The sequence below is a fragment of the Chlamydotis macqueenii genome, chromosome 18, assembly GCF_036417535.1.
Source record: "Chlamydotis macqueenii isolate bChlMac1 chromosome 18, bChlMac1.mat, whole genome shotgun sequence".
NCBI lineage: Eukaryota > Metazoa > Chordata > Aves > Otidiformes > Otididae > Chlamydotis > Chlamydotis macqueenii.
The window spans coordinates 13144327-13170881 of NC_141573.1; the positions used below are offsets into that span (position 1 = coordinate 13144327).

Sequence of the window (26555 nt, forward strand, 5' to 3'; positions counted from 1 at the left end):
AACTAGACCACTAACGTAAGTCACAATTTCTGTGCTTCTAAGAGCAATTCTGCACATCAGCTCACTGACAGCAGAAAACAGTTATTCTATTACTATTCATGTGTGTGTTCAGAAAAGGTTTTCCATTTTCTTTACTTCCTCAAGACAAATGCTTCCTTTAAGCCCTGGGCAAGACAATGCTGCCTGCAAGAGCCTGACTGATACGAACCCAGCTTGATGGTTCAGTTTTCATGTACCATAATCAGTTAAAGAAGAAAAGCGAGCTGCTGGGGGGAGGGGTGGGGTGGGTGTACACATGCGTAAGGAAAGCGTTGCATTTTGGCTTAAGATTGCACCTTGCTGAGGTGAAATATGGACTGTCTTTTCAGTCAGAGGCTTTCCATTCAGTTACATAAAAAACAGTCTCTGCTCAGATTCCATGGAAAATAAAAACAACCAAACACAATCCTCGCAGTGTGGAACAGAAATTAAAGGAAGGAAGCAAAAACAATATGAATCTGAGACTGATGAATTCAAGTTTGGAAAGGCTTGCCCAGACGGCTTTATTTAATGGAAAGAATGGGTTGACTTACAACAATGCTCACTAAATCCTTCCTGAAACAAGATCTAGAAATCCAGTACAAAGCTCACATCAGACATAACTGTTGGCTTTAACTGTTGCCGAAAGGTATAAATTCAACCATCAATTTCTCATAGAAGCAGTCGTGTATATTAGTGCAGATGCACTTCAAACTACAAGGAGAAATGGTTGAACAGAGAGGCAGAAAAGAAACAAAATCAGAAACTGATTGCTTTAAATAAGATGCAAACTGTAAAAAAGAAAAGTTGATGCTAGATTTCCCATCACTCAATTGCGTTCCCAGACTTGCAGCCAACTTAGCCCTGCAGCTTCATTTGTCCACTGACTTACAGTTAGTATTAAAAAACCAGGTAGGAAACTTCCATAGTACCCCTCAACAACATTTGCTCTTTTTTTTAGACCCACTGCTTTTGCATTGCAGAATTTCTTCCCTCCCCCAACTATTTCAACTGACTGCTTGCACAAGAAGAAATTTAACACCAATTTAAACTGACAGCCACACAATGTATAGACCAGTCACACTGCTGCTGGCATGCTAGTGGGTTAGTCTGAAGAAATTAACGCAGATAATTTTTCAGTGCAGCCCTTCCACTAGCAGCTAGTGGACCTATGGATGCAATAGTTGTTACGGTGGATTTTTCTCAGCTGAGCAAGCGCCAGCAGGAAGTTTTTTAAATTTTTCCTCCTCTCTATAATTCAGACTATTTCCTTTAGTCCTAACATATCAACAGCCTCATTTGGCTGAGTATGATGGAAAAAAATCTCTGTAACTTAGCATAAATTATTAGAAGTGTTACCTAAGCTGATAGTGAGGATGGCCTTCCAGAGCAAGTGGGTGAAAAGTCTATATGCAGGCAGCAAGAAAAACACCTCTCCAAACCCTGGATCACATACTCTTCCCCCTGCCCTTTTTTTTTTTCTTTTTGCTATTTGTCTTCTTTTTTTTAAAGGAACATGCTAACGATTATGTTAGTGCTTTTCTACAAACATCAGGCATGCTTACGGGAAGAGAACACCAGAAGCTTCTCATTTAATATTAAAAGTGCATGACAAGAACTATTTCATTTCTTGATCACCAGATCTACCTGATGCTGGCATGCTACCAGGCTGAGGGCAGCAAACAGAGTGCATGTCAGAGACTGGGGAACAAAAAGCAAGTGAACAGTAGTACACCACTTTTATTCTTCCTACCCTCCTTTTTTCTTGTATTATGAGAGGAGAATCCCAAGAGAAAGCTTGAAACAAGCCCATTTCCTACAGCCATATCCTGTTTGCCAGCTCTGATACATGGCTCCAGGCAGAGTGCCCACTATAGGATAAGAAATTCAACTAAAAAACCTGTAGGGACTAAGATCTAAATACTGAGAGAAATACAGCAGCTATAAGCTAATAAGCCATCTGTAAAACTATAATAATAAACTAAGCTAATAAGCCACCTTTAGGAAAAAAAAGATACACCCAACCTTTAGTGACACTTATGTACAGCCTGTACAAACCTACCTGTTTTGATATACTATTGTCACGGACAAAAAGGGAAGAATAAGTCAGGAAAGAGCCAACTCCTGAGACATTCCTTAAGCATCTCATCAAAACAAAGAACATGTGTAGCTGACAGCGCCTTTTACTTTTCAACCTAAATGAAATCTAAAAAGCCACCTTGATTTCATTTCAGTTTAACTGAAAAAATAGCAAAAAAACCCAACCAAGATCTGGCAAAACATTTCAGTGAGAAAATGCTGTAGAAGGGAAGCATTCAGAGCATAAAAGCCTTTAAATGGCTTATTTGAAACCTGAGTTGGTTCACCTGACATATGCTATCTCAATATTTGATAAAGATTATTTGTTAGAAGTAATTTCCAGTTAAGGAAGTGTGTGCCAGAACTCTCACTTTCCACACAGAGTTACAGTTAATAACATCTGCCTTATGACAGCACCCTGGTCAGAAAGCTACCTGCTTCCATTGGCTACCTCCTTTCTTTCCTTCTTTGCCTCTGATTAGGGACCCTCCAAGTTTAACATTTGTAGATCACCCTGTGCTTTGCAAGACCATGGGGTATGGCCTCTCCATAGCACAGAGACCGACCAGGATGCAGAGGTGTAGATTTGCAGAACAGCCTGCACGGCAGACTGCACAGCCCACGGGAGCACACCAAACAGCTGCCACACAGAGCGTAGCCAGTAGCACAGGCCCTTGCAGTCTCCACCTGAAGCCACTACGGTCTGCAGAGATGTGCCTTGCTGTGCAGAGCCCATGAATTCCGCTTTCAAGTCACTTCTGCTTCCTACAGTGAAACAGGAATTCAGAGGTGAAGTATCAGCACCACATGACAGGGCCTGAGGTCTGAAGCTACTCTGATGATTTTTTTTTTTTTTTTTTTTTTAAAAACAGATTGTTGCAGTGCAGAATCAAGCAGAAGGTGAAACTGGGCTGGAAGTAATCTTAAGCCTCACAGCAGCAAAGGCAAGGCTCAGGAGAGCTGACAAAATTAACTTCTTGCACAAGCTTTCTTCCCAAGTACATAGTACTAAAAATTCTTCTTTGTGGTTTGGAGTAGAGGTGAAGTGTAAAAAGCAAGTACCCTCACTGGGATATGCCCTCCTCCATGAACGGATCCCATGGATTCGCAGATTTTGATCCTTCTGTACCCAGAATGGGGAAGCTGGAAGAAGCTATTTCCAGATATTTGTTGGTATTTGAGGCAATCCTCCATCTGTGCTGACTGTTCAGACTCTCACTCTGGCAGGCACCGACATGCAAATTCAGAACAGCCTGTTTCTGTACAGAAGACAGAAATAATTGCAACAACAGAACTGGACTTGAAGAACTTAGACCTTTATCAGGTGAAATATGCAAGGGGAAGCAGCTCCAGAAAGAACTTTTCTTCAAGTGTGAAGACAAATAAAAAAAGCCTGGCTCTTCCTTTAGAGTAAGGCAAGCCACACCTGTGTCAATAATCTGTGGTATTTAGTACTGCAGGGAGTGAAGAGCCTGCCACAGCATGTATGCCTGGCGGGGAGGAAGGAATAAGTATGTCTGTGGACATGTCTCATCTTCCAAACAGCTCTAGAGCTCCTGGCTTCAATCCAGCTCTTAAGTAGGTAAGGCAGCTTCAGAGACCAACAATGCCGTGATGCATCTCCCTCTCAGGCAGACAATGCTGGAGACACAGAATTATGTGGGGCAAGGGGCAAAATAATCAGAGGCGCTGAACGCTGTTTTGTTTCCTTCATGCAAAACTGTTTAATCGCCACTGATATTTTCCAGGAATAACTAAGGTCATCAGCTAGTTTAAAAAGTGTCGGAGCACTCACTGTAATTGTGAGGAGAGCAGAAGCAGCTGACTTAACTCTGCTTCCCCGTGAAGGCTCTCCACATGTAATGCTGCCTGCTAAACTGCCAGACTCTCCGGCTCCCTAGACAGAGCACTGGGAAGCAGCCTGGCAAACCTAGAGCAAGGGAAAAATATGTACAGCTGGAAGCACAAAGAACATTTTGCACAGCTATATTAAAAGGAAGCTAGAATACAGAAAAAGATGAATCTGAGACCGCAGTGCTTGTCACTGGCACCTTCAGGCTGTGCTCACAGGCAAAGGAACGAGCAGGAAACAAACCCCTGGAGATTTAACCTTAACCCTAGCTCTGGAAACTACATAGTTCACACTTTGAAAGTGTTTAGAAAGAGGTACAGAGCACAGTCACGCATAACACAAGGCCATTTTAAGAATACTGCTGCTCTTTTGCCAGTTCTGCCTATCAGAGAGCATCCAAAAGCCAAGGGGTGGCAAAGAACATAACAAATTTTTTTTTGTTTCTGATGAGACATTGGGAGTGCCTTTCTACAATACAACTTACAAACCAGTTCTATCCCACCAGATTCAGCCACCACAAGACGACTAATACCCAGCCACTTCAGCCATCGCAGAGCGCACTGGTTTTGAGTGGAACACCAGTTTTAATACATGTTCTTCAGTTACATGACCTTTAACATATTCTAAGTAGAATTTTTAAGACTACCTCTCAGCAACTGAAAGCATCAAGGGCTGGTATTTCCTAAGCAATCTTCAAAATTTGCCACCACCAAAGTAAAAGATACAAATCATTTTCTAAAGCTTATGAATGACAGCTCCTTTTATACAGCTTGCTGTGGAATACATAAATGGAACAGCAGTGCTTTAGTGATACAGCTTTTCCCAAACACACTTTTTCCCCTTCTTCAGAGAAAAAAAAAAAGTTATTTCAGGTGAAAGTTGCTGGGTAAGTTCAGGCATCTTTTGAGAATCTGGATTGATGAATGTATCTTGAATTCAGAAAAATTAATATGCCTTATCAAAATAAGAGTTAATTACAGGGATTACATTACTGCACACACACCCGTTTACTGGTTCTTAGGACTTGCCGCTTTTACTTTAAATCAAGATAATTTTGGTATTTAAACAAATAGGTTAATGGACAGGCAAGATAAAAAAGTCTGCAATCAAAAGACTTTATCTAAGTATTAGTACACACCTATGCATCATAACACAGTAACATTACTTTACAGGTATGCTGGATCAATAAAAGCTAAACATAATAAAGAGTTTATGATTATCAAGAGGTGGTACTTAGACATGCTTAGAAACATAGTATTCCCCTGAAAATTTGACACCCTTCTGCTAGATCCTGGTTTGGCTGCCTCTCCATACAATACCACAAGGATGCAGAGGGGACCCTTAAAACAAAAACCAGAAAAGGAAAACATCGAAGTAGCCACCTCCTTGGAAAAACTGTTACCATGTGTCAGGCACTCACTTGCCAAGGGAGTGGCAATATTTATCAGCTTTCTTGCACTGGCTATTCCTGATACCGCAATCAAGGCTCAAGAGTTAATGATTTCCTCCTGTGAAAACTCCAGTGAGCCAAGCTGCAGGGCTGGGCTCAGTCCTTGATCAACACTTTCAACCTGTTACTCATCTGGCCCTACAATATGAAGTACAGAACCCCTCAGGTGAGACTTGGAGCACAAGGTCAATATTTCCTTTAAGGTTCATTTTCCTTCTTCCTGCAGGGCTGGTCCATTTAGTGAGCTCTGAAGGCTTGTATCTTGTTACAGCATCAAGGCTGTAACCATAGCCACCCTCGGGCAAGAGCCCAAGCAGCTTGCACTCGCTGCACAGCCCATTAACCCTCATCATTCCAAACCAACACTGCCAGCAGAACACCAAATTTCAGACCCGTTTCCACAATGTCCTTCGTTTTGTACCCATGGCTCCATCATCTGCACCAACAACAAGGGAACTCCTCCACACAACCTGGCTCAAGTATCCTGGTCAATTATTCAAGATACCACCTCAAAGTAGTTAATTCACTCTATGTACAAAGAGTTAAAACACCAGAAAAAAATGCTGAGTGTATATTCAGGGCTTGAAAAAGACTATAATTAACTGATTAATTGCAATGGTTTTATCTCATTCATGCATTTCAAAGGATTTACTTTCTGTGTACAGTCAAACTCAGACCCTGGAAAAGCCTTAGCCATACATAATAGGCCCGTGACAGCTATTTAAACATGTTTCCAGGTCTGTGATATCTTACAATGAAACTGATAGAGAAAGAACTACAGCACTCAGCTGGGACAAATAAAATAAAGCTAGCCAAAAGCAATAACAAGTTATAATCAAGTGTCTCACTTTTTACTGCACTTTGGATTTACAGTAACTACAACTCCTACTCACTAGTTGTCATAGATATTGCAAGCTCAAAGCAATATGGAAGAACGAGGAGAACACTGCCACTTGCTGGAAAAGGGAGACAGGAAACATTTGCAACTGCTCCAAGTAAAACTACTTTTACAGTGATGTTCCATCTCCTCCCATCCCGAGCAAATTTCTTAACAGCATGGCTAGTGCAACTCCATCAGTGCCTCACAGAATGCCGCACAGCAACATGCCTTCTCTGTTACCAGCACAGCACTGGGCTGCCTTGCAGTATGCTGCATAGCACAAGTGTGCTTCTACCTCTCCCTCAAGTGCGAGCTGGCTGTTTAGCTAGAATTTAAAAAAAAAAAAAAAACAAAACAAACCTAAAAGCCCAGAGGAGGCTATTGCCTTTTTTACTTATGTATGAGGATATCTATTAAAGGACGACATTGAAGGCTGAAATTGCTAAAGTTCAGATTTGCTTCCCTGCTGATCTTCTCAAATCCTCACCTTTCATGCCATGCTAGGATGTCAGGAATTACATTTTACTTTTTTTTTTCCCCTCTCCTTTTTTAAGTTTTACTTTAATTTACATTTCAATTCTTGCAGAGTGCCTACTGCAGAGCGTAGCCATGATACCAAATGCTTTTAGTGTTCAAAGCAACAATTCAGTGTTGCTTGCTTCCTCACTGAAGCTGAAACGCAGCTCCATGGCCACATGTAGCTCCTCTTCAGAGAGCAAAATGTACTTGGACAGTGGCACATAGAACTCACTGAAATCAAGAGGCTTTTTAAACAAGCCAACATGAAACGTCAGCAATACATTAAAGCAGTAGCCACACAATTCAGTGGTGAGTTTTCTGTAATGCATCATCATTCAGGTAACAGCTACTACAGTCTGATTTTGTTCTTTCTCTCTTTGCCAGATCTTTTCTTCACTGCCCTGAGGTACTAGAGCCCTTCTAGAGGAGACAGAAACACATACAATTGCAACAGGGCCCTACTACAGAGGTTGTGGTGATGTACACCAAATTTCTTTTAAGGAAAATCCATCTATTCTTCTTTCACATTTGAATCTAGCAGTTTTTACAGAAACATCTTGCTACCGTGCTCACCATCCACAATGGGAAAAATGTAAAGTAGAAAAAGGGTAAGAGTGAGAGATTACCTTTTCCTCTCTTCAAAAAAAAAAAAAAAGAAAAAAAAAGGTAATTTATCTTTCTTGCAACAAGGAAAGGAGACAATAAATTCCACTTCCAAGTGCCTCCTACTGTATGCCAAAGGCATTAATGATATTTCACACACTGATGCAAGAGAACTCGGCTGCAGTACAGCTGCCAAGAATTTTCAACTGAGTATCACTATAAACCCATAAAAGTATTGTGGATGCTGGAAGAAGGTGCTGCTATAAAATTCACTTAAGCAGAATAAACACATTCATTTGCCTTTGTCTCGTCCGATGCTAATTCAAATGCTCTACAGAATTTCAGTTTGCAGCACAGTCCTCTGAGAGGTTTCCACTGCAGAGATTAGAGACTGTCTGCATCCTTGAGGAAGCTACTAGATAAAGTAAAGGCCCTCACAATTGTAATTCACTTGCATGGGGGATTGAATTAGCATAGAAATTTGAGCACAATTCTCTATAAAGTTTCAAATAGATCTGGTCTTTTGTCTGTCTTCCAGCTTTTAGCCTGATATATGTTCCTGTGTACTGTTAAACACCTATTCTGCAGCAATAAGATGTAATCCCAAAATAAAAGATTACTTCAACTATTTATGATGATAGCTATCATCTGGGGATCTTACTTCACTTTTTAAAATTTTTAATACAACCTTTACAAAACAGATTCATTCAGAAGGACAGAAAGAGAGTTGGAGACAACTGAGTTGATTTTGACACACTTCATGACCTCTGGGAGCATAAGATCATTTATTCATTAAGTTGTTCTAAACAAAGAAAGTATTCCAACTAATACTGGTCATAAGAGAATTCTGTACTGAATACTACATCTCCCAGATCACTGCAACATAGGTGAGAGGCTGTCAGAAAATCTAATGCACAAGATGACTAAGTTCATGAATACTAGTCTTCATTGTGACAGGCTGTAGCCTAACTGGTTAACTACCCTTGGCAGAAGCCAGAACTGAAGTTAAAAAAAAAAAAACCAAAAAAAACAAAAAAAAAAACAAAAAAAACCCCCAAACAAACAAAAAAAAACCCCAGCAAAACAAAAACCTTGTTATGGCTACAAAAAGGAAAGTATGAAACTAGCTACAGAAGGTCATAAACAAACACCAAGCCATGCTGTTAAGATTTATTCCTTTTGTACTGAACTTCCCCCCCACCAGCATACCACACTTCCAAATACCTTCAGGTCACCAGCCTCAGGTTTTTCAGTCTCTGAATCGTCATCTTCCTACAAGACAAGAATTTACAGGATTAAGCTTAAAGAGCAGGGTGGGCAAGTAATTGCACTTACAGCAAAGGGCTTGCATTCAGCAGCCCAGCAGTAGTCCAAGACCCTTTCCACGGACAGCAGTTTTGCCCCACCCACTCATGACCAGAAAACATGTCCTACAGTCGGGGAAAGAAGCGCTTGTTTGTTTTTTGCAGATGTCCCCCACAAAACTCATGCAGCTCCTGAATGCTCAGAACTAGACAATAAGAAGCAACACAACTGGGAAGAAAGCATTTGCCATTTTATAATTCTGTCTCTTCCAGTTGGCAGGGGGGCTTTTTGCATTTGCCTCCGTTTAGCAGTACTCACAGGAAACGCAGCATTTGCAAGACCTGTTATACGCCCAAGCATACATCAGCAACACACAGAGGATGCACAGCTGGCCTGCCACCCAACCAGGCATGCAGGCTTGGTGACGGTCTGGCCTAGCACCAAGTTCCAAAGATTCGGTGATGCCAGCTGATGCTGCATCTTATTTGTGTAGTGCTTTCGTAACCTTGTTTGCAGATGACCTGAACTTGCACAGAAGGGAACCACTGACAAATTTCACTGGTATAGTTAGACTCCATTCAGTTTTTATTTCTACCTGGAAATAAACCAAAGAACTGAGCAAATTTCTGCCCTGTTTAAAATATTGAACTCAGCCTCATGTAAAATTCTACACTCTGTGAGAAGTAAGCTCCAGCTTTGGTCCCAACTGGTAGGTAAGCGTACCGTTTACTGCTCTATGAGCTACTTCACCAGGATCCTAGAGTTACTCGTGTTCCTAGACGTAAAGATATACTCTGCATTCAAAACAAGTTTGAGGAGCAGAAAGTGTTTTTCATGCTCACACAACTCAGTAGAATAGCCTTTCCTTGAAACTTTGCTAAAAATTTCAATTTTGGCCCCAAAACAAGAACTTTTTGTTTCAGCTTCAAAAAGAAAGAGGAAAAAAGTGAGGTGATTACATGCAACTGAAAGGAAGAGTTTACAATGAAACGCCCACCTCAGAGCACTAGCACACAGGCAAGTTCTGGCAAGGCAAGCTAGAGAAGGACCACAAAATAATGTCAGCAGGTTTCAGTTGCCTGAATTAACATGCATACCCCACAGAAGTGAGACATCAAACTCCTTGACTTCAGCTACTCTCCAGCTTACCTTTCCGAACCATGCACAGATGCCAATAATTCAGTCTTAACTGTCAAAGTTTAACAACAGCAAGTTTGTAACTAGAAAAGAACCATAGTACCAAGTACCTTGGTGTCGATCAAAAACGAGATTCCTGTCCCTCCACAGTCCCACCTATATTATAAAGTCATTTTCAACAAAGCCACAACGGGTTGCATCATTCATGTTACAGACAGGTAACTGAAATAGCTCCCCAAACCTCCTAACGTAGCAGGGGACATCTCTGAAACAACATCAACAAACAGTGAAGCATTACCCAGAACTGCCTTTGAAAAGACAGAAGCTTTTCAGTCACTGTTAAAGTAGAAAATATAAACAGAGAGCTGTTTAGACAAAAGTCCAGGACAACCTGAGTCCAACTCACACTGCTTTCTAAAATCAGCTCATTACCAATATAAGCTACGAGCACAAGCAAGATCAAGGTACCTCTTGATTCTGATCAAATAATATTTAATGCAAAACCCAAGCATTGCTCTCCTGCAACAAGACTGGAGGGAAGGCACCCTGGGTAACCTGCTCACGTCTGTACAGTAACTGCAAATATACACAAGACCTACTGGCTGACACTAGAATGACCCGATCAACTGCCACTATTTGACAGCCAGTTGTAATTCCCAGATGATGGATGGCTGTAATCTGCACTGAAAATTGTGCATGCAATAAAGGCTACTCCATTTACCTGCCCATCTGTCAGTGCTAACTAAGCACAGCTGATCTTGACAAGCATCTGGATCACACCTGTAACTTTCTTCAGACTAAAGAGATCTCACTGAAGGAGGGTCTAGAAGTTTTGGATATAATAAGAAGAATTGCTAAAGCAGTAAAGAAGCATCATTACTTTACTTAGCCAGAGGCCAGGAATAGACCCTGACTGCTATTGCTTGCACTTTCCCCAGTTAGTAACAGAACAAAACCAAAAGCAAGAACAAGAGACAGATGAGTCTCTCATCTGCTGCTTGGGAAAATAGATGGCAGAAACAGTGAGTGTCTCATAAGAGACTGATCTAACGCACACAAAGTAGACTTCACGAGGAAAGCTTACAGAAACATAGCCCTACTTCTTTGCTCTACGGAATAGCCAATGCGCTGCAACAGGGAGAAGATAACATATTCTTAGTGTGGGGGTAAGCAAAAGGTTAATGAGAAAGAAAGGAAACAAGAACCTCCCGCCCCAGTCCCCCCAAACTTATCATTTTCCTCTTACAGACACATGACAGAACTTTATATCCTTTTGCGTAACACAGCTGCACTCATAGGCAGTGAGCTACGTGCCCTGTCTCACAACGTATCAAATATCTTGTTATTTAGGTGATGTTATACACATGCCATGCACCTATGACGAACAAAAGCCACTCATGCCTAGGCAGGACACTGCTACATCAAGGTAACCTGATGTAGCGAGTGGCTTGAGTTATACACAAAAGAATGATTTAAGACATCACAGAACTTTATTATTTTTAATCCTCCAGCTGACCATGCAACAGCAGGTTCCTCTTATGAGGTTTTCACATGTCAACTACACTCAAAGAATAATTTTTATCTAGTGTGGCTATTGACTTGTACCAGCCTTTTTCCCATGAAAGAGTCAAACGGCATCAAGACAGTTAGTAACAAACAACACGAGCTGCACCAAGCTGCTGACAGGTTTCAAGGCAAATGCTTTCTACTGGAAAACAAAGCAAACAGGAGTATTTGGAGAGTGCTGAAACCCACACCAGGAGTCATATACTCCAGGTTCCAGCTCGGGTTGCTGGTTAAGGGCTTTCCTTGGAGAGACAAAAGCCTGTGCAACACGTGAAAGGGGTCAGGACAAGCTCTCGGAACAGAAAGGTACTTACTGACTGCCTGCTGTTCTCATCATCCTCTTCTTCATATCCCTCCTCGTCCCCATCCAGGCGGGTGAAGTCGTCGTCTCCGTACCCAACCGAGACCAGGCCTCCTTTCTCTCCTGGGGAAGAGAAAAGGAAAAACATGAGGAAAGGGGGAGTGGGGCAACGAACGAGGCCTTCTCCTCGCAGAGGGGAAGGCAGTGGGCAGCGCCGCCTTCCCCACCCCTCTCCCTGCCCTCACCGGTAGCCACTCCTCCATCGCTTCCCGCCGTCCCTGCCTCGCTATCCGACTCTGGGTCAGAATCCTCGGCGTAAACCGCCAACGAGGAGAGAACGCTTCGCTTCGCCGCCGCCATCTTCCTCTTACGCCGCGGCCGGCTTCCGGCGCGCGGAGAATGACGCGTACAGCGCAGTCGCCATAGCAACGCCGCCCTTCTTCCGCCTCAGGCGGGCTCACGTTAAACCGGGAGATCTCCAGGGTACGCGCACGGCCAGAGGAAGAAATCCCCTCAGCCCAGACGGAGTGGGGTTTCCAGCGGGGAAGGGATAAAAGGTGCGCGGCCTGTTTATAGCTAGGGGGCTGGCCCTTTAAGAGCTGCTTCTGACGTCATTTCGTGGCGCCGCGTCAGCACCTGCTGGCTCCTGACCGAGTGTGGAGGGTGGGGGTCGGGGTCGGGGTCGGGGCGCGGAGGGGTACGACTGTAGGATGGGGCCGAGGCGGCGGAAGGATACATCCCACCTTGCCAGTGGGGTGTGGGCGCGGGCGGGTTTGGGGGGCAGCGAGGCGCCCCCACCGCTATGGCCCCCGTCGGCCTCCAGCAGTGCTCGGCCCGTGCCCCATGGGGAGTCCCCAGCGGGGTTCTGTCCCAGAATAAACGATATTGGGGTCCCTCTCAGTGAAGGGGTATGAGTAGCGTCCTTGAGGGGGGCCTAATAAGAAGGGGGGAGCCCGGCAGGGCAGCCGTGGGGGAGGTGGCACAGAGACGGGCTGGGCGACGGCCAGAGGCGGGTGGCAGCGTTCGGGTTCAGCGCTGGTTTCTGTCACCGTTCGCAGCTTCTCTAAGATGAGTGGCGAGGCTCCGCCGGGCCTGGAAGGCCGGGTCCGGAAAACACTGCGGAAGGTCTTCGGGTTTGAGTCCTTCAAGACTTCCCTGCAGGAAAGTGCAACCGTGACTGTGGCGAGAGGTGAGGCTCAGCATCGGGGAGACGTGAAACGCGTCTGGGTTTCCATCTTCCTGTGAGGGCGGTGCTGCAGGAGCTGGTATCACACCTGTGACCTGGACTGGGCAGGACCACCTGGCCCTCCGAGCCCTCCTCTGCTCCGAGACCCTTTTAGTGGCACAGGAGCATGAGCGTGAGCATCTGCTGCACACAGGCTCTCCGAGCAGGGCTTTGCCCTGTCTGTTCCCCTTTGCCTTTGTTTTGTAACACCACCATTGCATCAACCAGGAAATAGGACATGTGAAAGTGCAGTACTGTTGGTATCTCACTGGAGGCATCAGCCAGCATGTTTATGGTCAGATGACATCAAAACTGTTTACACTTATACATTTTCAGCGTAAACCTGTTCTTGTCTTGAGACATAATACCAGTAGAAATTTCCTCCCATCATTTATATCTGTTCTCTGAATCATGTGGCCATTATCAGAAATGTGATTTTGCTGGTGTTAACGTTTCCACCAACACACTGCTGTTGGTTGGACAGGCAGCTCAAGCATAAAGGCTGCCAACCGTCAGCTCCCCTGGCAGGTCTCACAATGCAAATCAGAACAGTCTCAAACTCAGCACTTAGGGTATAGTTACAGTTTTCATCTATTGCCAGCAGCTACGTGGGTGTGCTGTTGACAACAGAGCAGCCAAAAGCCGTGTTCGGTCAGCAGGGTGTCTCTGCTTGTTAACATCGCATGCCATGGCATCTCCCTGACTTGAAGTGGATACTGCTTAATGCAGTGACAGTTATCAATTGCATGATTTTATCTATGCGGTTGAGATTTCCAACCCTTATTTCTTAAGAGGTACCTTTTTGGGATAAGCTCTAAGAGGATGTGGTAAAGATTTGTCATGGGGCTGGTAATTTGGTAACTGGAGGTCTGTAAGAGGAGTGAAAGCAACTTGTCTGGAAGAGAATTGGCATGAATAACTTGTTTAACTTGTCTTTATCTTGGTTTCTGAGTATCTTCTGATACTTTTGTAAGGCTGTTTCTAAATATTTGCAAAGCAATCAGAGATTTTTTGAAGGAAACCATTGCAGGCATGCAAAGCGTTGCTATGCTTTTAGAATGAAGTGTCTTTAGTCAGTGTGCTGCACAGTACACACACACATATACTGGTTCTCACCGACGACAAGCTGTTGTGCCCACCCCTCCAGTAAGAGCCCTGGGAACTCACTACCACTCAATAGCCTTGAGCTTTCTTCTGTTGTCTTTGCAGGTGAGAAGGATGTCTTTGTATGCATGCCCACGGGGGCAGGGAAATCCTTGTGCTACCAGCTTCCTGCAGTTCTGGCAGTGGGCATTACCATTGTCATTTCACCTCTGATTGCACTGATTCAGGTAACTGTCTCCTGTTAGCTGTGGAAAGCAGTCAGTGAAGGGGGTCGGGAGATGCTGGAGGCACAGCTGCCTCTTGTCTTTGTGTTTGTGAGTCTCTGCTGTTGGCCTGCCTCTGGATTCTCATCTTGATGTCTCGGTGTGTTTCCCTTACCCTGGTGATAGGTGAAGAGACTGCAGCTTAGCTGCAGAGCAGACTAACTCTGGTATGACGTTATGCAGTTCTCTAAAAGGAAGTTTTTCTTCTTTAATAATAATAACCTGGTAGTTTTAATAACTGAGCCTTTCTCCGTTTTCTCCAGTTGTCTTTTACCTCCAGTGTGCTATACAGAAGCAGCAAAGTAGATGGACCTCAAGTTGACCAGACTGGACCCTTGAGCAGAACTCCGCCATTTTACCTATAACGTACTAACTCCAGGAATGATGAAGTTGCCTTTGAGGGCATAATTTGTTCTGCATTAAAATGTCTTTTTATTGCGGTTGGTCTTTCTATCATGGGAAGAAGCTGTTTTAGCAGAGCTGCTCCTTGACTACTTTAATCTATGACACCCTTTTTTCCTGTATGTTGCCTTTTCTACCGTTTCATCACGTGTTGGGAGAAACACCTCCCTGTACAAGCAGCTGTAGCGTTGCTTAGACTTCTGTAAAGCTTCTGATTAACATTGCATAATATCTGGTGTTGTAGGCTGCTGGTTTGGTTTTTGTGGTGTGTTGTTTTTTTTTTTAACTACTTTACACTCTTAATGTAATACATTTTAAGAATTAAGAGCAGGCTCAGTGATACACCTCAGAAAGGTGTTATATACATAGTGAATTTGTTCCAAGTGAGAGGCTATCTAATTAAGCTCCAGCACAGGCAATGTTTTATCTGTGAAATGGAGCTTAAAAAGGTTACCACTGTAAGATTTGCAGGTGAAGAATGTCAGAATGACAGATAGGTTGAGATGGGCTCAGTGAGTCTTAGGCAACAGAGCTGGAGTGAACCTTCAGAGAACCTTCGCACCAAGCCCTGAGATGGGGTCGCTGTGCGATCATGATGTATTTCAGTGTAGCCAAACTTCAAGAGCTTGGTCTGTGTAGTTTATTATAGGGAAGGCTGAGAGTTGACTTTGTGAACAGAAAACAGTGGATATTAAATCAATGACTGAAACGAGTTATTGAGTGAAATAATGAGAGATCCATTTTTCAGGACTATTCCTATCTTCTGAAATGTTATGTGTTAGCCAAGTGCAAGTGAACAGGTTAGCGTAGGGATAGGGAGGTGAATTTCTATGCTCAGGGTCCATCTGGATGTGATGCCATCTTTTCATCTCGGTATGATTCTCATCCAGACTTGGTTCTGTTGCAGTGATTACTTGCATGATTCTTGTATTTCATCCTATCTCAGCTGTGTTTATAACATCCTTTAGCTATTTTGGAATGAAATGCACTCTGTTATTGTAGGGTGGTGGTATTAATTTTCCATCTGTGAATACTTGATAGTGTAAATCCTGAGACGCGTTGGTGGCTTGTTTCAGCTCCCTGTGGCTATGATGAGTTATTTTGCACAGATCACTGCTAGTGTTCCCAGCAGCAAAAAGACTGTCTTAAAGTGAATGGATGCACAAAAATGCAGTTGGATGTTAGAGCTGGACAGATAAACTCCAGATGCCTTTATCTTCAACTGCGAGCATAAGTTCTAAATACCCAGACTGTGGGTGTGTGTTGTCCTGATACTCAATCCTGGAGGTGGAAGCTGGGGCCTCATCTGGATCTCCCTAGTAGTCTTTCTTGGTGATTACGACTTTCTTTATAACCATTTGCATTTAATTTTAATTTTGTATTTACTCCAGGATCAAGTGGACCACTTGTTGGCTCTGAAGATCAAAGCATGCTCTCTGAACTCCAAGCTTTCTGCCCAGGAAAAGAAGACGATCCTGGCTGACTTGGCAAGTGAGAAGCCCCAAGTAAAGCTCCTGTACATCACCCCAGAGATGGCTGCCGCCTCTTCCTTCCAACCTACACTGAACTCTTTGGTGTCCCGAAACCTCTTGTCCTACCTGATAATCGATGAAGCGCACTGCGTCTCCCAGTGGGGACACGATTTCCGACCTGACTACCTACGGCTGGGCACCCTGCGCACTCGCATACCCAATACACCATGTGTTGCCTTGACTGCCACTGCCACCAAGCAGGTCCAGGAGGATATTGTGGCAGCACTTAAGCTAAAGCAGCCGCTTTCCACATTTAAGACTCCTTGCTTCAGATCTAACTTGTTCTATGATGTGCAGTTCAAAGAGCTCTTGACTGATCCATACACCAACTTGAAGGATTTCTGTCTGAAGGCACTTGAAGGGAAGAACACTGCTGGGGTAGGTTTTACATTTGGGGAAGAAGGCTAAACTGAACAAAATCTTAATGGTCACTGACCTTCCAGTGGTTGGTATGGCCCTGACAGGTCTGTGGCAGGGAAGGAGGAGGAGGAAGGAAAGTACTCACATATATTTCTTAGTTCCTCTGAAGGTGCTCATGTATGTTTTCTGAGTTCCTCTAAAACAGGTAGAATGTAAGGCTCCATTCCTTTCGGACATCTCCTAAGAAAAGGGTTGGTCTAAAAGAAAACAGATTAGGAATATGCAAATAGCATTTCTGTTTGGTTTGTCATGTCCCAGGCGATCGTGGTGTGTTTGGTGTTCTGCTTTTCTAGTGTGGCGAGGGTGAACAGAAGAATTTGAAGTGTTGCATTGAATTTCCTGCTCTAACACTAATTCCCAAAATAATTCTCAGCATCTCAGTTGTAGCCTCTGTGCTTGAGTTTATCTGCATAGTGGAGGGAGTCTGCTTCTTGCATTGTGTCTATTGAGAGAGGATTGGGGGATCATATTTAGTCAATGTTAAGCCTTGCAGAACTTGCAAGGAGTCTCTTTTTATGTCTGATTTACTGTTGTGCTGCAACAATATCTTTCAGTTGCTAGGGGACTGGCTTGTAGAAGAGATGAGCTTTAGGCATCCCTCCTGTCTCTGCCATACTGCAGCTTTGTTCATTGGCTTCAGATGATATCAAGGACTTTCTCTCCTGTCTGCCAGGAGTACTCCGGTTGTGGCATTGTGTACTGCAGGATGAGGGATGTGTGTGACCAGCTGGCTACTGAATTGAGCTACCGAGGAGTGAAAGCCAAGGCGTATCATGCAGGTACTGGAAGCTGCCTCTGCATCTCTCAGTAGCTGGTGGAACTGAACTGTACCACCTGTAAGGTCTGGGTTGGGGCTATCTAGAAAACAGCCTTCCAGGCCTGGTCTGCAATATGTCTGATGCTCGAGTGTCAGGTCGTGAGGTAAGTGCGGGGCCTTCAACAGAACAGCATTCCCTTCACTCCAGAACTGTTGGCTTTGTTGGATCTTGCACGGCCTAAATATAGCAACTGCTTTTTTATCCCAGGAGGGATCAGAATTTTTTTCTTTGAAATAGAAACAGCTGCTGCTGACTTCTGCTTGATCGCAGGCCGATTTAAACATGAGCAAAGAGGAGTGTGCACATCAGTCAGTTTTAGTGAGGGGGCTGACTCGGAATGGAGGAGAAAGAAAACCCTAGTTTCTTTTCTTTTTTTTTTTCTTTTTTTCTTCTTTTTTTTTTGTGTTGTTGTTTCCCTCCCTCTTTTTCCCTTCCCAGGACTCAAGGCAGCTGACAGAACTTCAATCCAGAATGAATGGATGGAGGAGAAGATCCCTGTTATTGTTGCAACCATCAGTTTTGGAATGGGAGTAGACAAAGCAAATGTCAGGTGTGTGAGGCTGCGTGTTGTGCCACCAGAGACTGAAACCTGAGCAGTGGGAAGGGAAAGCCTCAGTCTCTCTCTTACCTGATACGTCTGACTCAAACACCTCATGAACACTTGCTAAAAGCCACAAAAACAGCTAGAGGATTTTTTTTTTTATATTAGAAGCAGCAAAAACAAACCTGGAAGGGTTTTGTAAATAAATTAAAAACAAGGCATCAGAGCTCCTCTTTGGCAGTCATCTTCAAAACCCAAGAAAATTGGAGGAATGCTTGTTTTATGCCACACCCTCCAGGGTTTCAAAAAGAGCTATTTCAATGCAATCACAGCTGTCCCTTTCATTTCCCTTAGTGCAATAGTTGCTGTTAAAAAGCAGTGGGAAGAAAATCTGCACTTAAAATAATTCATACGCCCTCTACTAAAATAGTCAGAGCTGGCTTTTTTTAGAGATCTCCTTTTGCAGTGCAATGGGGAAAAAACAGCATTTCACAAATGGCAATAACCATATTAAAAATACAGCTCTAGTCCACGGACAGAAACTTTGCACGTGTTTTCAATTGCTGTTGCTCTGGGACTTCTAACTGTTACCATAATTGCTCTGTGTTGTTAGAATTCCTGCACTGCAATATGGCTGTGCTAAGCTAGTACTGTGAATGGTCATCGCTTAGTAGAGGGATAACTCGGGTGAAGCTCACACAACACCCCACACAGACCTGATCTTTACTCTAAAATCCCCATAAAGCAATTGCTCTGAACACTGTGGGAGAGGGGCAGGACATCACTGAGGTGATCCCACCAGTTCACCACTGTGCGATCCTTCTCTCTGTGTCATTGTGCTGACAAATTACAGGATCCCATAACAATATCAGACTATTTTACTGCTTGATGCATGTTGCCCAACAGACAGATGAGAAGTGTCCTAGGATAGCAGCATGGATTAATGACGTCCTGAAACCACTCTGCCATCTTCAGTACAGTGGTCATTAAAAAAGGGAAGGAGTAACTGAAATGTATAGAGCTGACTGAGAGTGAAATATAGCTGAAACATGCTTGTAATCTAGTTAGTTTCCAAGGAATGGAGTTAGAATTACTCTTTACAGCGTGTTTTTTAATAGTTTAAAGGGCCTTATACTTGAGCCTAGGCAACAAGGCAGTGCTGCTTAGTTTTTGCTCTGTGTTGGCAGAGTTATGAGTATTCATGCATAGGTTGTCAAGTAAGATCAGGTCTGACAAGTTCTAGACGTGACTTTTCTGGACAAAAGGGAAAACAGAGGTGTTGTCTCTCTTTCTGATGGAATTTGCTCCTCTCTCTTCACTGCTAATTCATGTTTGCTTGAGATTATTTATCAATTCCTTCAGTAAACTTCTTGATGGGGGATTAAGTGTGTAGGTCTCTGATGCTTCCTGCCTAGCCTGTTCCTGAAGTGTTTGTGTTTGAAGAAATATGTTTGCTTGCTTTTGTCATTTAATCTTTTGCCACACCCACATACATCATACCTGCCTCTGGGACCTGCTGGTTTTGAGGCAGACTGGTATTTAGAACATTGGCAGTGTTACTGTAATGTAAAATCTTCTCAACACAGGTATAAGTTGAATTGATGAATATTCAGGTAAAAGCAGGTTTAAAGCAGTCTTGCTGTAGTGTATTGAAAACCTTCCTTCAGAAATTGTATACAGTTTAGCAACATTCATAGTCATATTTGCTAGCGGGGAAGGGTGCCCTCATCTACAAGTGAGCTTGGTGAGGCAGAATTTCCCATGCAGACTTAGTTGGCAAAGAAATGGTGTTTTTTTTAAATTGAGTATTTCAAATTGTGTTCTGCAATGTTCAAATTGTGTTCCACAAAATAAATAGGACTTTTTAATTAATGCTCTATTTTATGGTAAAATCTCCCAAACTCCCTTAAATCAGTGTCCTTATTCTCACTCTTCATAGCTGTATAATTGTATGCATATTTGGGATATTCATGTGCCCGTTCATTTCCATCCATTTAGGGTGACATCCTGCTCACATGTTGTTTAGATGCATTTCCAGTACCTAACGGGGGCCTACAAGAAAGCTGGAGAGGGACTTTTGACAAGGGCCTGTAGTGATAGGACATGGGGTGGTGGCTTTAAACTGGAAGAGGGTAGGTTTAGGTTAGACATAAGGAAGAAATTCCTTATTGTGAGGGTGGTGAGGCACTGGCACAGGTTGCCCAGAGAAGCTGTGGATGCCCCATCCCTGGCAGTGTTCGAGGCCAGGCTGGACAGGGCTCTGAGCAACGTGGTCTGGTGGAAGGTGTCTCTGCCCAGAGCAGGGGGATTGGAATGAGATGATCTTTCAGGTCCTGTCCAACTCAAACCATTCCATGATTCTACATATGATTCTATTATTTGTTTTCTTACAGCTCTGCTGCTGTCCTTGTGTCTCATGTGTTAAGAGGACTCAAATTTCTGTGTGCAAAATCCCTTGCTCTGTTAATTCCTCTGTCTTTTATGCTTTTTCTGCCCTATTTTTCACTGTGTTGGTGTCCACAAAAACACAATCATATATGCAGTGATCTGAGAAATCTGCAGCCTTATGTTTCCTGTTATCTTATCACATGCAGATTTGTTGCCCATTGGAATATTGCTAAGTCAATGGCTGGATATTACCAAGAGTCTGGCAGAGCTGGGAGAGATGGGAAGCCATCCTGCTGCCGCCTCTATTACTCAAGGAATGACCGGGATCAAGTCAGCTTCCTGATTAAGAAGGAGCTCTCTAACATCCAGGTAAGATCTGTGGAATAGCATCCACCTGCCTAGATATGCTGCCTTTTCTCTAGTTTGCCTCTTGCCTGCAGTGACCTCTGAATATGCTAAGATGAAATGAGTTTTTCTGGGTCTAGAGCTGTTTGTAGCCCTGTTTCAAGGGATAGCAGAAGGGAGTCAAGCAGGAAGGGAAAGGGCTGCCAGACCCAGCTCCAGCTCTATTAGAGAGGCATGGGTGAGCAGAAGCGTGGAGCAGAGACAGGGTGGTGTCTGTACCTGTTTGCCATATTGATCAGAAGGGTTTGATTTGGTCATTGCTAGAGTTACTTTATCTGTTTATATTTAGATTGAAGACTATAGTTATTGTGCCCATCTACTTTCAGGAGAAAAAAGGCACCTTAAAAGAATCTGACAAAGCTGTGATGACAGCTTTTGATGCCATTGTGAACTTCTGCGAGGAGCTGGGGTGAGTGCACTTCTTTCAAACGCTGTTTAATGTTGGGGAAACCACGCCTTATCCCTTCCAAGCCACTGTTATGGCTGAGATCTTGCATGTCCAGGAAAAAGAAAATACTGAATGAATTGCCTGGTATTTTGCTGTCTGGACTGAGGAAGGTGTCCCTGAGACATCTCTCGCTCACTCCCACCTCTGAGTTAACAGAGAGGTTGGTCTTGGAGCCTGACCAAGTGACATGATGATGTTAAACTATAACTCCTCTGGCTATGAATTTTACTATGTTCTGTCTTTGATGATGGATTAAATTAGTTGTATTTGCTTTTCTTTTGACTCTTTCCTCCTTCACTACATCATCTCTCTTCTAAGGAGACAGACAGCCTAATCAGCATAGGATGGAAGCATCTAGATTTTATGTTTCTCTAAGTCTCAAGGGCTCCACTCTGCAAAGTAGTAGGTATTCCTGATTCTCATTGACCTTAAAAGGTGCTTAAAATGTTTCAGAAACAGGCCCAAACTATAGACGTGCCCAATCTAAATGCAGACTAGCAACCACAACATGCATTGTTCAGGTTTAGTTCACAATCTGTAAGCTGTAATTGAACTAATTGCTATTGTATGCTGGATAAGACATCAAAGCTATAATTTTGCCAGTAAGAGAGCATATGTGTTCACTAACTGAAAATGGTCAACATGTGTCTTGCTTTCAAGCCTGCATTTCGTTTCATTTTTCAGACCTGTGTCTAGGGCAACTTTTTCAGTGTGAATGTAACACATGCTTCTCTTCTGATGCTTTTGTGAGCATGTTGTCTCCTTACGGTCATGTTTGGTAAACAAATCCTGTTTTTATGGGATTGCTCTGGGAGAGTCTTGCTTATACTGAAGTACTGCACAACACTGGGGCGCTTGAAAGGAGCACTTCTTTGCCCAAAGTCAAGGTGATTCTGGGAAGTAGCTACTAGGAGGCTTCTTTCTATAAAAGTTTGATCCACTTACTTGGCTAAGCTGTTCTGCTCCTTCTGGTGTATGTTAACAGCTCACAGTAAGAGTGGCCAGATGGCTGTTTGTATAATCTGAGAGGCAGCTATATCTATCTTGTCAGATGCTAACCTTGGGTACCTTGTCTTGGTATCTGTTTCTCCTTGATTTCTAAGCTGGTTATCAGTAGAGTTAGATGTGACAGTCTTTTTTTGGAACGGACAGTAGTGCCAGAAGAACAGGACTGGGATCACTGAACTAACCTTGCACAAGCTAGAAGCAGTCTCGGGATGTTCCAGTGAGGGCATGAGTTAAGCTCCATGCAACTATCTTACAGCACCTCCCACTTCATGCATGCTGTAAAGAGCCTGACTGCTACCTGAAGTGAGAACCTTCTCTAGAGTTGCACTGCAGCAGTGAGGCAATAACTGAGCAAAGACAGATAGAAAATATTCTCTTTTGCTCAGATGAACAGTAACATAAATAGAATTTCACTGGGTGCATAAAAGAGAGATTTCTGTAAGGGAGTATCACTGACCTAATTATAAACCACATGTCTCCCATACTCTTTCTTCCCTCCCCAGCTTGGTACATTCTTCCTACTGTGTAACATGCCATATGCATTCCGAAGTCAACTATTGCAGCACCACTGACTGGCTTCCCAGCTCATAACTGTGCAGGAGACTTAAGATTCTTTTTTAAGGGAATGCCATGTTGCATTTCTTTTTTACGTTTTTAATTAACAGAGTTCTATTCACAATCCAAACAGTGAAAGCAAACGTGAAACTCTGACCTTGCAAGGTTCTAAATAAGAACAGATAAAGGCAGACTTGTACGCTGGCAAGCAAGTTTTTGCATAGTATATTAAGGCTATTGTCCAAGTATGACAGGAGAACAATGGTATAAGCTGCTTTTAGAGAGTGGGTTTAGACAAAGCTTTTGGTGGTCAGAGTTTCCTGTTGCCCATTTGCAAGATTAAAAAACCCATGTAACTGCAGCAGTGGAAGACATCTTTATCAGTTTTAGGTGGTGGTTGACCATTTGCCATGTCTAACTGGTGGTTTTGCTTGAAAGATGAAAATCAGTTGACTTTGGTATTTGGCTAGCCATGCAGTTCCTGAATACAGATAGCCTCCTGTATTCAGTTTGCTGTGGACTTGCAGAACAACTTGCTGCATTGCTGTTGATACCAGAAGGTTGCATGGGGAGAAATAACCACCCAGGGAGAGAAGACGAGAAAACTTTCTGTGAACAGCAGAATCAGGTTGTAGCTAGGCTGATTCTTGCTTAGCTGCAGGGCTCGAAGTATGGCGTCTCAGCTTTGCTCTTTATGCACCACTCCGTTTGTGCCCTGGAGATGAGCAGCACCCAAAGATGGCAGCAAATAAGAGAAGAGCAATGAAAACAAGACAGAAGATACCGATCACCACTAGCCCTCCAAGAGCCCAGTCACTTGTTAAAATCCGTCTCTTTAGGTCTTCCAGACGTGAGGATGCCTCTTGTACTGATGACATGCTGGATTCTACCCTGCTGGAGGTAGACAAGAACAGTATCAGATGTTGGTGTATCCTCTCTATGCTCTAAGCCACAGACCCAAAACCTATAATGGCCTGCATGCTGTCTGTGGCTGCAGGCATCCCTCTTCCAAAAGGGAAAATCGCCCTTCACAGAAACAGGAGCATAAACTAGAAGAAAGATAGCTGAGGCCAGTTTCACAATCAGATCTACAGAGATGTAAAGAGGAAAGCTTCTGGCTTTACAAGATTTTGGCAGTTAAGATTTATTTTAATCATAGTTTATCAGTATTTTTAATAATATAATGTAGTGTCTCTCCCAGCATGTTCCATCTGTCAACTGTACAGCTTATACATGAAATACAAGTATTCAGTGGGAGAACTTGCTTAATACCATTGGAAAGATCTCTAAAAAGGAGTTGAGCACTTACACTCTGAGAACACGCTGGAGATTAAGTGAACACAAATTTAAAAACAAACAAAAAACCCCACCAACAATAAGCAAAGATCTTCATGTACAATGTGCTCCTCCCATAGGGCTTAGAATAGTTTAGTTTTGTAAAAAAGGTCTCCTGTTAACAGAGTTTGCTTTAGTAATACTTTCTATTACTCTGCAATAGAAGCATCAGTTTTCCTCCCATGAAGTACTTAGATCCAGCAATAATTTAAACTGGCTTCTCAGTGGGTTCTACACACTTGCTCTTTCACTGATACTTTGCAGAATGAGTTGGCTATCAGCTTTCTAAAGTGCATCCAGCATCTCTTTGCGAGCATCTTGTGGTTTTACTAAAGCTTCTTTGCTTCTCAAGGGAGAGGATGGATTATTTCTCACACTTTCTCTCAAATATGTCTGTGCAGACATAACACAGGAAGAGATCTCCATTATTTTTTAAAATTTGCTTGACTTGCTGCAGCTGATGTCTGTATCCTTAATACTGTAAGGAAGAGGATTAGTGATATAAAGCACACTTCATCCTCAACAAGTTACATTTGACTAGGAGTACAAGCTCGCGCCTCAGTTTGTTGAAGTATTTGTTTCTTTCTCAGCAGCAAAATATATTCCATCTGTGCTTTGTTTTCTGGAGCGATGGCAGATTCCATGCCCAGTCTCTAACCCACAGGCATACAGGACATAAAAGCTGTTCTGGATAGCTTCCTTCACCTTGCAATCGCAGGCAGCCTAGATACTAGATCTGTGGACCCAAAGGCAGAAACATTGTGTGACTGTACACCGTAAAAAGCTCCTGTCTCTTTTGCTAACTGCAGTTAATCTCCTGAAATTGGAAAGCTGTATGCAACTTTATAAATACCTGAAGCTGTTGTGTTTGTAGTAGGCAGTTCTTCTGGTGTCTCTTCTGCACCCCCTCCAAGAAATCTTGGCCTGTGGTGAGGGACTCCTTTCCTGCACCTGGAGACTTGTAGAGCTAGCATGGAGGTTGCCTGTTTGCACTGCAGTAAATGATTAACAGCTGACTTTCCTGCACAGGTGTGGCTAATCTAATCAAAGGCCTTGGGCCTAGGTAAAAAGGCCTAGTTCAAGTGTTGCTCAGATATTTCTTACTCTCCGTGGCTTTATCCGCTCATGCACCTGTTCCAGTGCTTGTAACGGCCTGCTGTGTGCTCTGACTGGGGAAGACTGCAGGCTGTGGTGGAGAGAAGAGGGCTTTGTTTTTCTCCTGGATCTGTATTGTAAGCTCCAGGAGGCTGCCATGTCTAAAATAAGACTGTGACCAAGACTGCCCTCCACTGCAAACTTCATTGTGACTGTTTAGGGGGATAAACTCATTACGGAGCCTTGCACTGCTGTTAGCTGCAATAAAACTGACTCCCTGTTGCTTTCCTAACTGAAGAAAACCAGAGGGATGGTGCTGGAGAGAGGTGGGAGGGCAGAAGGAGGAGTGTGTGGTGTGTGAGGCTGCATGTTTTTAAAAGGAAACTTGTTTTTCACAAGCTGTTTTGAAACCCGAGGGATGATGTTACAGAATAGAAGCGATTCCATTAAGCTGTCAGTAAAACTTCAAGCGCTTCTGCTGGAGAGGGTAGCCTCACTGTCTCTTAGATTCCTCAGGGAAATAAACTATTTCAACACTTGTATCATCAGGACCAAAGTAACTGTATTCCCTTGCAGTTCCTTCTAGGCTCACACGGGCTTTCACAATGTGTACAGAAGTTGATGTGTTTGAAACAGTCTCATCTTAGTCTGTGCTCTTCTGAATCTCCCTCTGTTTTTTTGAAACAGAGAAGATCCATCCTCACTAGTGCTCAGGGCATTCCAGGTCCCTTTACATGGCTAATGATTGAAGCTGAAAACGCAAGAGCTTGTGTGAGCAGTGAACAAGGACTCAGACTGGCATATTTCTAGTCAACAGCAACTGAAGAGCTGCAGTAGGCTGGGGATTTGCTGGGCATCTTTCAGGTCAACCTGACCTGTTGCATGCAAGAAGGTGTCAGACCCCAGCCAGCCCAGACAAGCAACTGGCATATCTACGTAGCAAGTCTAGGACTAGTCCGACTGACCGCAATGGTACAAAGTGGTATAAAGCAGAACATTAGGCCTGTGGGGTCCAGGCAAGTATGTAGAAATCAGTCCAGGGACCCTCTGCTCCTCTGTGGTAGCTACTCCTCTGCTCCAGAAAGCCACCTGAATTCTTTAGAAAATGGCTTCATTTTCTCTCCTTCTCTTTTTTAAACAGTGCCGTGTTTATTCTCTGCTTCTAATTCAGGAACCTACAGTGGTAGAGACGAGACAGGAGCCGTTTCTCTTGTTCCCCTGCCTGGTATCTGTCAGTGGTTTAAATTGTACCACCACTGGGAAACATCTATTTGTAGCTTTTCCTGTTGCGATAAGGCCTAGCAGC

The 26555-nt window shown here is 43.5% G+C and overlaps 2 protein-coding genes across 9 annotated transcripts in view; one reads left to right on the plus strand and one right to left on the minus strand.

The window, feature by feature from the left end:
• The window catches only part of SAP30BP (SAP30 binding protein), a 31307-nt gene extending 19186 nt beyond the window's left edge, over positions 1-12121 (minus strand). Inside the window, exons 1-3 of one of the 3 annotated variants that reach the window (XM_086762261.1) lie at positions 11956-12121; positions 11724-11833; positions 8626-8673 (exon numbers count right to left, since the gene is read on the minus strand). In XM_086762261.1, coding sequence (XP_086618387.1) covers positions 8626-8673; positions 11724-11833; positions 11956-12070 — 273 coding nt within the window. In that variant the 5' untranslated portion in view covers positions 12071-12121. The remainder of the gene's footprint in view (positions 1-8625; positions 8674-11723; positions 11834-11955) is intronic. The other 2 variants (XM_086762259.1, XM_086762260.1) reach the window with 2 other exon arrangements.
• Positions 12122-12168: 47 nt separating this feature from the next.
• Positions 12169-26555, plus strand: part of RECQL5 (RecQ like helicase 5) — a 43392-nt gene continuing 29005 nt past the window's right edge. For 4 of the 6 annotated variants that reach the window (XM_086762256.1, XM_086762252.1, XM_086762255.1 and 1 more), the window contains exons 1-8: positions 12169-12267; positions 12769-12899; positions 14145-14266; positions 16096-16614; positions 17330-17435; positions 17913-18024; positions 20610-20772; positions 21135-21217. In XM_086762256.1, the coding sequence (XP_086618382.1) occupies positions 12779-12899; positions 14145-14266; positions 16096-16614; positions 17330-17435; positions 17913-18024; positions 20610-20772; positions 21135-21217 (1226 nt within the window). In that variant the 5' untranslated portion in view covers positions 12169-12267; positions 12769-12778. Of the gene's footprint in view, positions 12268-12343; positions 12408-12768; positions 12900-14144; positions 14267-16095; positions 16615-17329; positions 17436-17912; positions 18025-20609; positions 20773-21134; positions 21218-26555 lie in introns of those variants that run through there. The other 2 variants (XM_086762254.1, XM_086762253.1) reach the window with 2 other exon arrangements.